At 39.2% G+C, this 15208-nt stretch overlaps 2 protein-coding genes across 3 annotated transcripts in view; both read right to left on the reverse strand.

Moving 5' to 3' along the window:
• LOC135093006 (SUZ domain-containing protein 1-like) overlaps positions 1-1222 on the reverse strand; it is an 8591-nt gene extending 7369 nt beyond the window's left edge. The window contains exons 1-2 of the mRNA XM_063991847.1: positions 1122-1222; positions 331-398 (exon numbers count right to left, since the gene is read on the reverse strand). Coding sequence (XP_063847917.1) covers positions 331-398; positions 1122-1181 — 128 coding nt within the window. The 5' untranslated portion in view covers positions 1182-1222. The remainder of the gene's footprint in view (positions 1-330; positions 399-1121) is intronic.
• Positions 1223-3351: 2129 nt separating this feature from the next.
• On the reverse strand, positions 3352-10206 carry LOC135093007 (methyltransferase-like 26). Of its 2 annotated transcripts, XM_063991848.1 has the most exons (5): positions 10099-10188; positions 8898-9041; positions 7846-8137; positions 7344-7562; positions 3352-7029 (listed from the first exon to the last, which is right to left on the reverse strand). In XM_063991848.1, the coding sequence occupies exons 2-5, from the start codon at positions 8996-8998 to the stop codon at positions 6883-6885; spliced, it is 759 nt and encodes a 252-aa protein (XP_063847918.1). In that variant the 5' UTR covers positions 8999-9041; positions 10099-10188; the 3' UTR covers positions 3352-6882. The 2 variants fall into 2 exon arrangements, with proteins under 2 accessions (XP_063847918.1, XP_063847919.1); XM_063991849.1 differs by lacking the exon at positions 8898-9041 and having other exon boundaries at positions 10099-10206.
• Positions 10207-15208: the final 5002 nt, after the last annotated feature.

The following is a 15208-nucleotide window of genomic DNA, read 5'->3' on the forward strand; positions in this document are numbered from 1 at the left end:
CAGAATGACAAGACAAAAAGGAGAAAAAAAGAAAAGGAAGAACAAGAAAAGAACAAGAACAAAAACAGGAGGAAAAAAAGAGGAAAAAAAGAAGAAGAAGAAGAAAAAGAAGAAGAAGAACAAGAAGAACAAGAAGAACAAGAAGAACAAGAAGGAAAAAAACATAGAAAAGAAGGAAAAAAATGAAAAGACAAATATGAAACAGTATTATAACAATTTTCACCACCATCACCACTTCTAATCAATTAAAGCAACATGTATCCTTTCTGTGTGTGTGTGTGTGTGTGTGTGTGTGTGTTTGTGTGTGTGTGTGTGTGTGTGTGTACTTACGGCATAAGGGGCACCTCTGCTGTGGCCTTTTTTACTGACAACTTCTCCAGGCGCTTCTCCAACACAGCCTGGGGGGAAGAGAAGGCCAATAACACCCACAACAAACACACCACAGGGACAAGAGGTGATGCACTGCTCCTACAACACCCTGGGACTCCCTCACCACCACCACCACCGCCACCATCACCCTTAGCACACCCCTACCACACCCTGACACTCCCTCAACCCCCACCACCACCCTGATCACAGCCCTGAAACACCCTGCACCCCTTACACCCGTCCCTAATGACCTCTTTCACCCTGATGGCCCTCAAACTACAACTTGTAAGCCACAGTCACCCTAGAAGTCCTTTACAGCACCTTATGGCCCATCACCCTAAGAAATACCCTTTAAAACACCCTATATCTCCCAATCTCCCTGTGTTCTTTACACTTAATCACCCTGAACACCCCTTATATCACCCTTTCACCCTAAAACGCCCTTACAATGGCCTATCACCCTAATAATACTCGTTTAAACTCAATATCCCCCAGCACCTTAATTACCCTAATCATCACTTAATCTACTCACCCTAAAGGACCCTAATGTCTCTAATCACCCTGGAAATACCCCTAAAAACACCCTCCATTCCTCGTCACCCTAGGCACCCTTAAAACACCCCAATGAGGCCCCAGGGAGGGAATCTCCTTATTTCAGCCCCTTACAGCCCTCCTAAGGCCCTCCACGTCCCCCCCTGCCCCCCGTGTGCGCCCCCCCATTGCCTCAGTATAACGGCAGGTGGTGAACGTACCGGGTTTTCGTCAATTTCCTCCCAGTTATCAAGGAGGTCCTCGTCCTGTTCGGCGGCCATTGTTGTTGTTGTTGTCTTGACCCAAAGGAAGATCGGCTTGCGCACTCACTCCTGTTTTCTATTATCAAGTTTTTTTTTCGTGTTTTGTTAATTAGTTTTTATGTTTATTTTTGTGATAAGTTATTATGTGTCTTTTTTCTTTTCCCGTGGATTGTTTAAGGAAAAATGCGTTTGCTCTTGTTCTCTCTTATTTTGCTGTTTTTAGTGTACTTTATCGCTCAAATTTACTGTATTTCTGTTTCCGATGATTAATGTTATACTTTTTCTTATTTTTGTCGTCCACTAATGGAAAAATACGCTTACTTCGCATTCACCAACCAAGGACTTTTAAGTATATTTCAATGATCAGACCTATTACATTTATGCTTCTAATGAAGCTAGGAGGAGGCAGTAGACACCTGCCGAAACGATAATTACTCCCAGTGAGGTCTAAAGCACTGTTCAGGGGGTGCTGTGAACTTATCATTAAACCCAGCTGTGACCTCACTGAACATTATCTTGTCCTATCGCTCCAATCCCTCCTCAGGATCCCCTTAAGCGAAGGTGCCTCTGGCGTTTTGCCTCTGCTAGTTGGGGGGACCTGAGGAGGTATTTTTATGATTTTCCTTGGAATGACTACTGCTTCCGTGTCAGAGACCCGTCTTTGTGTGCTGAGCGCATAACAGAGGTGATAGTGTCTGGCATGGAGGCGTACATTCCTCACTCTTTTTCTCGTCCTAAACCTTCTAAACCTTGGTTTAACACAGCTTGTTCTCGTGCTATACATGATAGAGAGGTGGCCCACAAAAGGAACCATGCCAAGTCTGTTCTCCAACTAGCCAAAAACTCCTTCATTAACAGAAAATGTCAAAACCTTTCAAGATCTAACTCCCCTCGTGATTTCTGGCATCTAGCCAAAAATATCTCCAATAACTTTGCTTCTTCTTCTTTCCCTCCTCTATTACAACCAGATGGCACCACTGCTATCACATCTATTTCTAAAGCTGAACTCTTCGCTCAAACCTTTGCTAAAAACTCTACCTTGGACGATTCTGGGCTTGTTCCTCCCTCTCCTCCACCCTCTGACTACTTCATGCCACGTATTAAAATTCTTCGCAATGATGTTTTCCATGCCCTCGCTGGCCTAAACCCTCGGAAGGCTTATGGACCTAATGGGGTCCCTCCTATTGTTCTCCGAAACTGTGCCTCCGTGCTTGCACCTTGCCTAGTCAAACTCTTTCAGCTCTGTCTGTCAACATCTACCTTTCCTTCTTGCTGGAAGTTTGCCTACATTCAACCTGTTCCTAAAAAGGGTGACCGTTCTAATCCCTCAAACTACCGTTCTATTGCTTTAATTTCCTGCGTATCTAAAGTTTTTGAATCTATCCTCAACAGGAAGGTTCTTAAACATCTATCACTTCACAACCTTCTATCTGATCGCCAGTATGGGTTCCGTCAAGGCCGCTCTACTGGTGATCTTCTGGCTTTCCTTACTGAGTCTTGGTCATCCTCTTTTAGAGATTTTGGTGAAACTTTTGCTGTTGCCTTGGATATATCAAAAGCTTTTGATAGAGTCTGGCACAAAGCTTTGATTTCCAAACTACCCTCCTACGGTTTCTATCCTTCTCTCTGTAACTTCATCTCAAGTTTCCTTTCTGACCGTTCTATTGCTGCTGTGGTAGACGGTCACTGTTCTTCTCCTAAATCTATTAACAGTGGTGTTCCTCAGGGTTCTGTCCTGTCACCCACTCTCTTCTTATTATTCATTAATGATCTTCTAAACCAAACTTCTTGTCCTATCCACTCCTACGCTGATGATACCACCCTGCACTTTTGCACGTCTTTTCATAGACGTCCAATCCTTCAGGAGGTAAACATATCACGCAGGGAAGCCACAGAACGCTTGACTTCTGATCTTTCTAAAATTTCTGATTGGGGCAGAGCAAACTTGGTATTGTTCAATGCCTCAAAAACTCAATTCCTCCATCTATCAACTCGACACAACCTTCCAGACAACTATCCCCTCTTCTTCAATGACACTCAACTGTCCCCCTCTTCTACACTGCACATCCTCGGTCTTTACTTATAATCTGAACTGGAAACTTCCATACACGCATACATTTCCTATTATTATATTGTTAGTCTTGTATTGAGTTCCCTAGACGAGTGTTGGGGAATAATACTAAGGACAGCCAGCATTATTATTTCTTTATTATGCAGAAGCTGTTAGTACAGTCAAAATATATGAATCAGGAAAATATATACTGGTTGACTATCTCCTCCAGCACCGGTTTGCCTATCACAGTGTATTGGTCAGGAAAAAATAAAAAATAAATAAATAAATAAACAAATCAATAAATCAAATGTATATATATTTTTTTAATTAAATAAATAAAAATAAATAAATAAATCAAACACTCATTTTTTTACTCTATCTTCTTCCATAACCTTTTTAAAAATCTGTATAAATTTATATTGCTAATAGAAAAATACAGCATACTATTTTTTTTTTTCTTTCGTATACAGTAGGAACACTTTATTTAAGGTTTAAGATGAAAATTACTACATATGTATTTATTCTATACTTAGAGCAGCACAATACTTATAAAAAATGTAAGCTAAATATCAAAATAATTCTAAACTCTTTATCTATACTTCACAAGACAAAGCACTTCCAAATTTTTAGTGGTCTCAAAACTAATATATATTTTTTATCTATTTATGCCAAAAACACTCCCTGAATATTAAGTTAAATTTCAAAATAATAATGTTTTATCTATTCTTATAAAAAAAAAAAAAAAAAAAAAAAAAAACTTTTTTCAATTTCAAAGTCAAAATTTTCATACACTTTAATCTATTCTTGTACACCAAAAACACTCCCTGAATATTAAGTTAAAAAATCTCTAAATCATTACAAAGTTAAACCTCAAAAATAACTTTCCATCTTAATCTCTACCACATATAGTCAAACTCTTCAAAATTTAACGTCTTGGAATTATGAAAACCATTTCTATCAACACAGTACAACAAAACTTTCCAAATCTTTTAATTTCACAATGACAACATTTTTATCATCTATTCTTCTCTTATGCATCTTTTTTTTTTTTTTTTTTATCAGTTAATTCTAATATATTCATTCATGCAGTAGACATCTTTCATCGTTACCTCATTCAACATTCTTATTTTCCTTTATCTTTTTGTTAGTTTTCTCTCGAGCTTCATCTTATCTTAACTTCAATTTTTCTTAATTTCACTTCCTTATCAATCTTCTTTTTCATCATCTAGTTTCTTATCTATTTATTTTATCTGATGAACATATATTTTTTTGTCATTATCTAATTTCTTTCCTTATTTTATCAATTTATCGAATCTTTTCCTTTCATTTCCTTATCTATGAACCTCATCTTCCACCCCTCACCTTTATCTTATTCATCTCATTTCCCTATCGCATCTTTTATCTTCTCATCTCCCTACCAATTATATAATCCAAACTATAAACTTTACAAAAATCTACACATTACACTGACCCTTTCAACTGATCACAACCTCCACATCAACCCTTTCCCTCATCTTTTAATCCCTTCGTTTTATCCACCAATCAAAGCTCTGCACGTTTTAAAATTCTATGCTGGGCGGTTTTTTTTTTTTTTTCTTTTAATTTCTGGAGCACTACTTAAGTGATCACAACCCGGTAATGCATGCACACCTTACTGGAAGCTGAAAACTGTATTGTGATAGTATTTTTCAGGGTGCGAGGTGAAGGGAGGACACAAAAGCTACCATTATACACATGCTCACTTCAAAACTTCACATATTCCTTCACTTATTGTTATTATGGATTATTATTATTATGAATATATTATTATTATTTTTTTTTGATTCGCATTTCAAACTTTATTTATTCCTCCATTTATTGCTATTATTTTTTTTTTTCACAATATAATAAACTTTTTGGGGGGGCAATAATTTCTCAGATATTTTCCAATCTAAAAAAAAAAAGAATAAATAAATAAATAAACTGCCATTCTAATTTTCCAGCCAATTAAACCTTTAACTTTACAAACACCTTATTGACGCAAATCACACAACAGCATCACTCTAAACACACCCAGGATACAAAACACACTCTACTCAACAAAGCTACAAGGCAGAACATTGATATAATGCTCAGTGAGGCTGTGATTCTCCTGACAAGGCATTAAACACACTCAATCCACACGTACCAACACTTCCAACACTGCTTGACATAAGGAAAACACACCAGCACTTAACACACACAGCACAGGCTTATATTCTGTAAAGCTCTCATTAAACATTATTATTTTTGGGTTCTCATGGGTGTTTTTCTACCAATGGCGTGAAATTTTCGTTTTGCTATCACTTTAATAGGATCGTCCCTTGAATGTTCCTATAACTTCTACTGCAACACTGAAATCTTTCGTTGGGATCATGAAAACACCCTTAAAAAACTCTAGTTAACTTCTACAGAAACCTTTAAGTCTGTCACCTGAATCACGAAAATGCTCCTGGTAATTTGAAAACCTGATATTGTTTTTCATTTGAGTCTGTAACAAGCACTAGAATAATGAAAATGTGCTTTTAATCCCCAGTAACTTCACTTATATCCTAGATCCTTTTAAACTATCATTACCATCCTTAAAACCCTTGAAAACCCCAATAACTTCCACTACAGCCTGTCGAAATACTTAAAAGAACATAGCCTCTCTTGAAAACGACTACTTCAAGGGCCTCAAGCATTCTCCAGCCTAGATTCCAGTGTCACCAGCTTGCCAATCCTTAAGTCTCTCACCACCAGCTGATTGCCAAAGTAAATGCGTTATAATGAATCTTATTGGAATGCTATAGTCATGGACGGCATGAAAAGTGAAATTTTTGATGTGATAAATTAAAGAGAGAGAGAGAGAGAGAGAGAGAGAGAGAGAGAGAGAGAGAGAGAGAGAGAGAGAGAGAGAGAGAGAGAGAGAGAGAGAGAGAGAGAGAGAGAGAGAGAGAGAGAGAGAGAGAAACAGAAAGATAAGAGTTAGAGAAAAAAAAAAAGGAAAGAGAAGAAAATAAGGAAGAGATGAGAAAAAAAAAAAACTAAAAATAAAGAAAAAAAAAAAAAAATACAGAAAGAAAGAAACAAACAAACCACGAAAAAAAAGGAAAAAAAAAACACAAAAGAGATAGCCTAAAAAAAAAAAAAAAATAAATAAATAAAAACAAAACAAAAACAGAAAAAAACAAAAAAAAAAAACACCTAACCTAACACAAGCTACCAAATCACTCTCACCTGTCACTTCCCAGCCAACCTATCCTTCTCATTTAACTGTTTCCTTAGAGAGAGAGAGAAAGAGAGAAAAAAAGAAAGAGAGAGAGAGAGAGAGAGAGAGAAGCTGGGCACACAAATTATCTTGCATCTTCCTCGTTAACTAATTAGCAGCCCTCCCACAATTCCCTGCTTGCATCTCTCTCTGTTTCCCTTCTGCCAATCTTCTCAAGGCTATTTTAATAATTTCCTAGTCTTCTCTTTCTACAATGCGTCCAAACCACTGAGTAAATAATTAATTCTTTCCATCTCTTTAATGCAATCCACTCCTCCTTATTTTAATCTTGTGCTAGGTGCCAAAATTAACATAAAGTGCTAAGCTCTCTTTGGTGAACGCACAAGCCACAGGGGAAGGATGACCTGACCTCTGACCTCCCGACCTGGCGACCTGCTTTACTCGCTCTCGGTCTCGGCCTTCTGCCATATCAGGATCTTGTTGTTAGAAGGCATATTGAACATTGCGTCAAAGGTCATGCTGTTCTTCTTGGCTTCCTTCTCCAGGTCGTCTATGTCCCGCAGACCCCACTCGGCGTTCTGGCTCTGTTGGTGGTGGTGGTAGTGGTAGTGGTGGTAGTGGTGATGGTGGTGGTGTTTTAAGGATTTTTTGTAGTTTTCGTTTTGTTTTGGAAATGTTAATGGGGTTATAGTGGTGTAAACAATATTATCTAGAGGTATAGCCCAAAAAATTAATATATAAATAAATAGCCAAACGAGAAAAAATATAAACAAATAAAAAAAATCTTGACAAACATAAAAAAGTAAAAAAAAAAAAAACAAGTAAAATGAAACTACACAAACAAACAAAACCAATATAAAAAATAAACAAACCCAAACAAACACAAACACACACACACCTTCAGCGACTCATTGAAGGCCACATTAGTCTCCGGCGTGATCTCCCCGTGGATGGCATAGGGTCCGTAGGTGACCATAATGCCCTTGGGTCTAAGGAGGTGGCCAGCTGCCCTGAAGAGAGCCTCAGTGCAGGGCCAGGGGCTGATGTGTACCATATTAATATTCAGGATCAAATCGAGAGAGGCTGCCGAGAACTTGCCTGGCCACTCACTCACCGGCTGCAGAGAGAGGGAGTGTGAGTATGTGTGTGTGTGTGAGAGAGAGTGTATTAGTGAGCTAGAGATGTATTTAATTGAGTGAAGGACAGCAGGAGAGGTTAGCAGTATGTTTGGCTTTCTCTCTCTCTCTCTCTCTCATGACAAACTTAAAAAATATCAACACACACACAGTACATGGGCATTAAAACACCAACATAAGTAACACACACACACACACACACACACAACAACAACCACCACCACCACCACCACCACCACCACCACCACCACCACCACCCCTCACCTTACAAACATCAATCATCAGAGGGTCCAGCACGTTCTTCGCCCCAGACTCCTTGACGTACGCACTGATGCTGGCCAAGTACTTCTCCTCCATATCCGATGGCTGCCATGATACCTTAGGGAGGCGCTGGCCGAGGTGAACCACATGCTGGCCGGTCCCTGACGCCACCTCTAGGGCCTTCAGGGATGAGTCGGCCCCAAATTTCTCAGACAGGACATCTTGCAGAACGAGAGTGATAGGTTCCTTGTTCCTCTCTGGCGCCTCGATCACCAGCTTGGCTTCGGACATCTTGCTGCAGAAGGAGGAGCAGAAGGAGGAGGAGGGGGAGGAAGAGAAGGGTCAGAAATTTGATGGGATGTGAAAGATTTATGAAAAAAATTGAAGATTATATTCTGTTTAATTTATCCTATTTTTGTTCTCCTCTTCTCATGCTTCAGTCCTCCCATTTTCTCTCTAATTCTTCAGGTTAGATATAAAGTTAGGTTAGGATTAATTAACTTAACTAAACATTGAAATGCCTGGAAGAATAAAAACAGGTGATAAAGAAGAAGAAAGAAGGGAAATTTCAATGATAAAGGAGAGGAAAGGAGGAGGGTGAATGATGAATGAGGAGGAAGAGGAGAAAGAAAGAATTTGGGTGATAATCAAGGAAGATGAGGAATAATAAATGAAGGAAAGGAAGAGACAGAATGATGATGAAGGTAAGAGAAGAGGAGTTTTGATGATAAAAGAGAGGAAAGGAAGAAACTGAATGATAAAAGACAGGAAAGGAAGAATTTGAATGATAATAAAGGAGGAAGAGAAAGAAGGAAGAAAAGAAGCGTAGATAACAATAAAGGAGTCAGAGGAAAATAAAAAAAAAAAAAGAGAAAGAGAAAGAGAAAGAAGCAAAACTTGAAAAACAATAAAAAGAGAGAAGAAGAAGAAGAAGGAAACGGCACAATAACAAGAAAAAAAGGACAAGAATGAAGAGAAAAAAAAAAAGAAAAAAAAACAAACAAACAAACAGATTAATTCACACCACACCACCACCACCACCACCACCACCACACCTTGCCACACTCCTCCTCTGCCCTGCCACACCTATAGGCAATCTGTGCGGGAGAATGGCGAGAGTCTGCCAGGAAAAGAACAGTCTGTGCCTTACTCCCATCTTCTACACCACTGGGAGGGGCAAGGGGCACAGAAAATGGTACCTAGTGAAAAAGAAAATGGGATATGAGTAGGAGATAAAAAAAAAGTAAGAGAGGAAGGAAGGATGAGGAAAAATTAAGGAAAAAAAAGAAGGGGAAAAATTATAAAAAATTATTATGGGAGATTAGAAAAGGAGAATAAGAGGGGGGAAGAGAGAAAGATGAATAAATAAAGGAGATTAGAAGGAGAATAGGAGAAGAGAGAAAGGGGAGGATAAATATGATTAGAAGGCTTAATAAAAGGAGAAAAGAGAGAGAAAAATTATTGTGAGAGATCAGAAAGGAGGAAGAGAGAAAATGGAATAAATATAAAAGATAAGAAAGGGAAAAAGAAATGAGACAAGAGAAGAAATGAATGAATATAATAAGAAAAGGATTATAATAAAGAGGAACAAGCAAATTATGAGTTTGTGAGGTTAGAAAGGGGAAGAAGAATAAGAGATAAGACAGGGAGATAAGAAAGAATGAAGAAAAGAATGGGAGATTGAAAGGGAGGAAAATGGGGAGAAGGGAGAAAGGCAAAATGGACCCTCTCCCCCCCACATTAGGTTAGGGGAGGGTGGGGGGATCAAGGGGGGCTAAGCTAGGTTTGCGCCCCCATATTTCAGTCATATTTACTCGTACAAGCCAAAAATTCACGAAAAAAATGACTTTCCCTTAAAGAACCTGTAGCAACACCTGCAAAAATAACCCTTTAAGTAGGATATGACACGACTAACAACACAACACAACACATGGCGCAACACACACACACACACACACACACACACACACACACACACACACACACACACACACTGTAGCCTTTAAACATTCTTCCCACAAGCACAACAAGCTATAACACCACAACACAGCGCAACACAACACAACACTAAGTAACAGAGACACACCCACAACTCTTGCCTTTCACAACCACACCCTAGAGACGAGCAGTTGCAGGTCAGCTGAATCACACGTACATAATTCAGATATACCATTAATACACGTAATTAACAAACCACTAGGGGCTTTTGGTTGATATATACTGGTTAATTAGAGTAAAGAAAGCAGGTATTCTTACGTGGGGGTGTTATATTGGGGAAAATGCGGAATGAGCTGCCTGTCTTGTCACACCTTGGTTGGGAATGAACAGGTGAGAGTTGTCTTAAGCTTGATCTTTGGAATGTAGTAATGTTGTTTATTATGAGATTGCTGTTATAATTTTTAATAGGGTATTTTTTTTTTTTAGTATTTATTGTAGTGTTTGATTTGTTATTTACGGAAAATAAGTACAGTAAAGTTAAATGCCAAAGGATAATGGGCATCTATGGAAAGAAGGAAATTATAACAATAATACAATTATTGAATAAACTAGTTGATAAAGCTAATACATAAATCTGGAGCAATTATTGTCACCTTTAAGAAAATAGATAAAGAAGAGGGAAGAATGCAGAGGAAAATGAGATAATATGGTAATATGTGAGAAAAAAAAGTAAATTAAAAAAGAAATAACAGTGATTTTAAAGGTTAAGAATGTGTAAATAGAGGATAAAAAGAAGTAAATGGCAAAACTATAGGAAAATAACCCAAAATAGTAGCCTAAGACAATAACAAATGCAAAGAATAGGAAAATAAAAGAAAGAAAGAGAAAACACGGATAAAAAAGAACAAAACCAAATAAAAAGAAACAAAAGTAAAAGAAAAAAAGAAAAAAGTAAGAAAAAACAGAAAAAACACGAATAAAATAAAAAAAAACAAATAAATAAACACGCCCCTAAAAAAATAATAACAAAACACACGAAACAAACAAAAACATAAAAAAAATAATAAATAAATAAACAAAGCACTCTCACTGATCTGGCAACAACAGCAGCAGTGTCACGTAAGCAGTGAGAGGAAGACTGACCCGTGCATACCTGTCTACATTTCCCTCATTTAAAACGCCTGCGCATGGTCACCTGTAATCAGCGCCGCCCAGGTAGCTCCCCAACACACCTGGGCACACATAGAGACAAGGTAGGACTGGATATTATTGCTGTGAAAAGTTGAATGGAGGTGCTGGTTCAAATACTAGTGTTGTTTCGAAGCGTTTCATAAAGTTTCGTGTTTATTGTTTCGTTCATTGGTTTTGAAAGTTTAAGTGAAAATAATATGCTTTTTTTCTTCTTTTTTTACTTTTTTTTTTATCATATATGAAATTCCATCGTAATTTTATGCATTTATCTCTCTTTATTTTTTCATTTCCTATCTCCCTTCATTTATTATCCCTTTCTTTATCTATTCCTCCCTTCCGATCGGTGCCTGAGAAGAAAAGATTATTAAAATGGAGGAGAAGAGAAGGAGGAAGAGGAAGAGGAAGAGGAGAGGAGGAGGAAGAGGAAAAAGAGGAAAAGGAAAAGGAGGAGGATGAAAAGTAAAGAAGAAGAAGAAGAAGAGGAAGAGGAGGAGGAGGAGGAAAGAAGAACTGGAAGATATAGGGAGATTAATATGGAAGAGGAAGGGAGAAGATGAGATTGGGGGCGGTTTAAGGGGATGAGGTAGTGGGGGGGAGGGAGAAGGGGAGAATGATGGGGGAGAGAAAGAAGGAAATGAAGAAATAAGAAAGAAAAGATGAAAAGAAGAAAAAGCGAAAAAATGGGATTAATGAAAGATGATAATTTTTTTCTTTTCTTTTATTTTTATCAAGGAATATAAAAAAAAGTAAAGGAAAAAAGAAAAGAAGAGGATTCTATTTTTCTTTTATTTTTTTATTTTTTTTTCTACGTATTCACAGTTTTCCTATTATTTCTTCATCCACTTCATTTTAAAAAACCTATCCACATTTCATCTGTCTTATCCACTTATTTGACTCTTCCACCTTTCATCTCCATTCTGATCCACTTATCATCTCATTTCTCATTTACAAATTCATCCACATTTCATATTATTCAGCTCATAACCACACACGTACCTCTCTCTCTCTCTCTCTCTCTCTCTCTCTCTCTCTCTCTCTCTCTCTCTCTCTCTCTCTCTAACATAAAAAAAAACAAAAGAACGAAGAAAGTACACAAAAAACACACTTATTATCACCCTCTCTTTCTCTCTCCTCACGCACACACACACACACACCTCACGAAACACAACACGTTCCTGCACGCACGCACTCACTCCTCATCTGGCGGCGACGTCGGAGAGAAACCACATACTCAACCTGCAGGATACTATCAACACTGCAAAACTCCTCGTATATATCTAGCACCCTCGCGTTTTCTTCAGTCACCCCTGCGCCTGGTACATAGAAAACGGCGTCGACCTCCTCGCTCACCCCCACGTCCTCTCTGAGCTGCCTGGTGAGTTCGCTGAAGGTAAGCGTGCTGTCCACCAGGTGATGTGTCCCCTCCGCCCTCCCCACAGGTGTCAGGTGCACTGGGATGTACCGTGCAGGCATCATGACGGGCACCACGCGGTACAGGTGCTGCGTGGTGGTGACTGTGGCGGTGCTAGGCATGGTGGTGGTGTGGTAGGGTGGGTAGAGTTGAAGGGGTGTCTCTGGAATGGTGGTAGTAGGAGTTATGGTAGTGATGGTGGTGATAATGGTAGTAGCTCTCTCTCTCTCTCTCTAATAATAATGATAATAATAATAATGAGAGAGAGAGAGAGAGAATCACGGGCAAAACCACACACAAACGAACAAACACAAAACGAGCCTTAAAATCACATTAAAACACACCCACATTTCAAAACACACCCTTAAAAGACAGGCCTAAACTTTACCCTTCTAAAAAAAAAAAAAAATAGGCCTCTTTACGCCTACCAAGAACACGGGGAAAGATGGGAAAGATAGGCCGTTATAGGCGTGGCTGGAATTCTGTCATATTCTATCAATCAGTTAATTTATCTAGTCTACCTGAGTGCCCCTCTCTCTCTCTCTCTCTCTCTCTCTCTCTCTCTCTCTGAAAAAAAAAAAGGGAAAAAGAAAATGGGAAATGAGAGAAAATGAGAAAGAAAAACTATATAATGTAAAAATAAATAAATAAATAAATAAAACAGAAAAAGAACACACACAAAACTAAACGCACATCTTCACTATTCAAAAGCCCCCCCTTGTAGTTGAAATCCCACGGGTTTTCAAGGCTGTTCTTACGGTTCTAGTGACAGATTAACACCATATCTACACTATCAACAGGAGAAACACCCTTGAAAACCCTGTAAATCACCTTTAATGCCTTTGAAAAACAATAATGGCAAGATAGCAAGCTGTTTTTAATACTTCCGTTTTCTTTGACTTACCTCTTATAAACTCAAGAGGAGGAGGAGAAGAGGAGGAGGAGGAGGTGATGTCGCCGGAATGATACGCCAACTGAGAATGAGAAGCTTGCCAAGTCACGACAGGTCACATGAGTGCGTTGTTGGGTGTGACCTAGGGTAGGGCGGTGAGGTCAGGTCAGGTCAGGTTATTAAGTGATTATTGCGAGGCGAGGGCGGCGACCACGTGGTGAGGGAGGAGGGAATGGGGAGGGAATGGAAACAAGGAAGGAATAGGAAGAGAGGGGAGGAGATGGGAAGGAAATGGAGAAGGAAGGAGATGAGAGAAAAGGGAAAATAGGAAAAAAATGAAAGAAAGAAGGAATAGGAGAAGGAAAAGAAAAGGAGGGAGGAGAGAAGGAAAGGGAGGAATAAATGGAAGGAAAAAGGAAGAGAAGGAAAAGGAAGGAAAAAGTTTTGTTCAGAATATAAGTTTATTTATTGTTCTCTCTCTCTCTCTCTCTCTCTCTCTCTCTCTCTCTCTCTCTCTCTCTCTCTCTCTCTCTCTTTCCTCGTTTAATAATTTTCTACCTAAATAAACCTAACACAAGCAAATTTAACGTGTGTGTGTGTGTGTGTGTGTGTGTGTGTGTGTGTGTGTGTGTGTGTGTGTGTGTGTGTGTGCAGGTGTCCCAGGCAGGTGAGCTTAATATGAACAGGTGAGGTGAAGTGAGGTGAGGCGAGGTGGCCCAGGTTAATTAACATAGAGCCACACCTTTCTCTTGCTACCAACGTTAATAAAACTACAAAATACAGGTAACACGAGGGCTGAAACTCACCTGTATTCACCTGTAGCTCACCTGGACAGTAGATAGACAGGTAGACAGGTTAGGGACAATTTTTAATATTGCTTTTATTTTTAGTCCTCGTGGCGTCTGGCAAGGGGGGAAGGAAGGGAGGGACTGGGGAAATATAGGCGTTTGGGAATAAGGGAAAAGGCGAGATTCTACAGATACGAGTTGGTTTTTAAAAGGTCGTGTTGTTTAAAATACCCTTCACTCCTATTCGTCCTTCACTGGGTACTACTGCTACTACTACTGCCACTACTGAGGGAGGAACAGAGAGGCACGTTTTTTTTTTTTCAATTCCCCTCCATTCCTGACTCACGGCTACCGCTACTACTACTACTACTGCTACTGCTACTGCGTCTCCTACTGCTACTGCTGCCAAGGAAGAGGAAGTGTTGGAATTGAGCTGGTATTCTGAAGTTTCCACCTTCATTCCTCGTTTCCTGCTACTGCTACTGCTGCTGATGAAACCCGCGCTATTTCACTTCATCCCTAACTTCCTGCTTCTTCTACTACTGCTGCTACTCCTACTGCTGCTGCTGAAGGAGGAAAGCGGCGTTTGAAGTTGCCAGGTCCTTCCTCAGCGATGCTCTAGGGAAGAATTTAATTGAAAAGTTATCATTCCCACTATTCCTCCGAGACCTGGTGGTAGAAAACGGAGACGGACGGAGCGGTGACTGAAGAATTTGTGAACTACTGAAGACGTAAAGGAAGGCGAAAGTGATTGATGGGTAACTGAGGAATGAGTGAAATACTGAAGGCACTGGAGGCTATGAGTGGGAAGTGGCAGTGAACGGAGGCAGAATCCAGTACAAAACCCGCAAAGCAAAGACAGAACCCGGAAAACAAGACAGAAACCCTACAAAAAAAAAAAAAAAAAACAAGAAAACCTAAAAGAAAACGAGGTTCAACCCCCTTGAAACAAAAAAGAAAATAAGAGAAAACTAGAAATAAACGTACAAAAACCCTTACGAAACCAAGAAAACCAAAAGAAAACAAAACAGATACCAAAAAAAAAAAACAAGAAAACAAGAGAAAACGGGAAAGAAAACGGAAAAAACCCTGAAAACAAAGGAAAAACAAGCAAAAAAACCCACGCAACACCACCACCACACCAGA

This window comes from Scylla paramamosain, chromosome 41 (assembly GCF_035594125.1).
Source record: "Scylla paramamosain isolate STU-SP2022 chromosome 41, ASM3559412v1, whole genome shotgun sequence".
Taxonomy (NCBI): domain Eukaryota; kingdom Metazoa; phylum Arthropoda; class Malacostraca; order Decapoda; family Portunidae; genus Scylla; species Scylla paramamosain.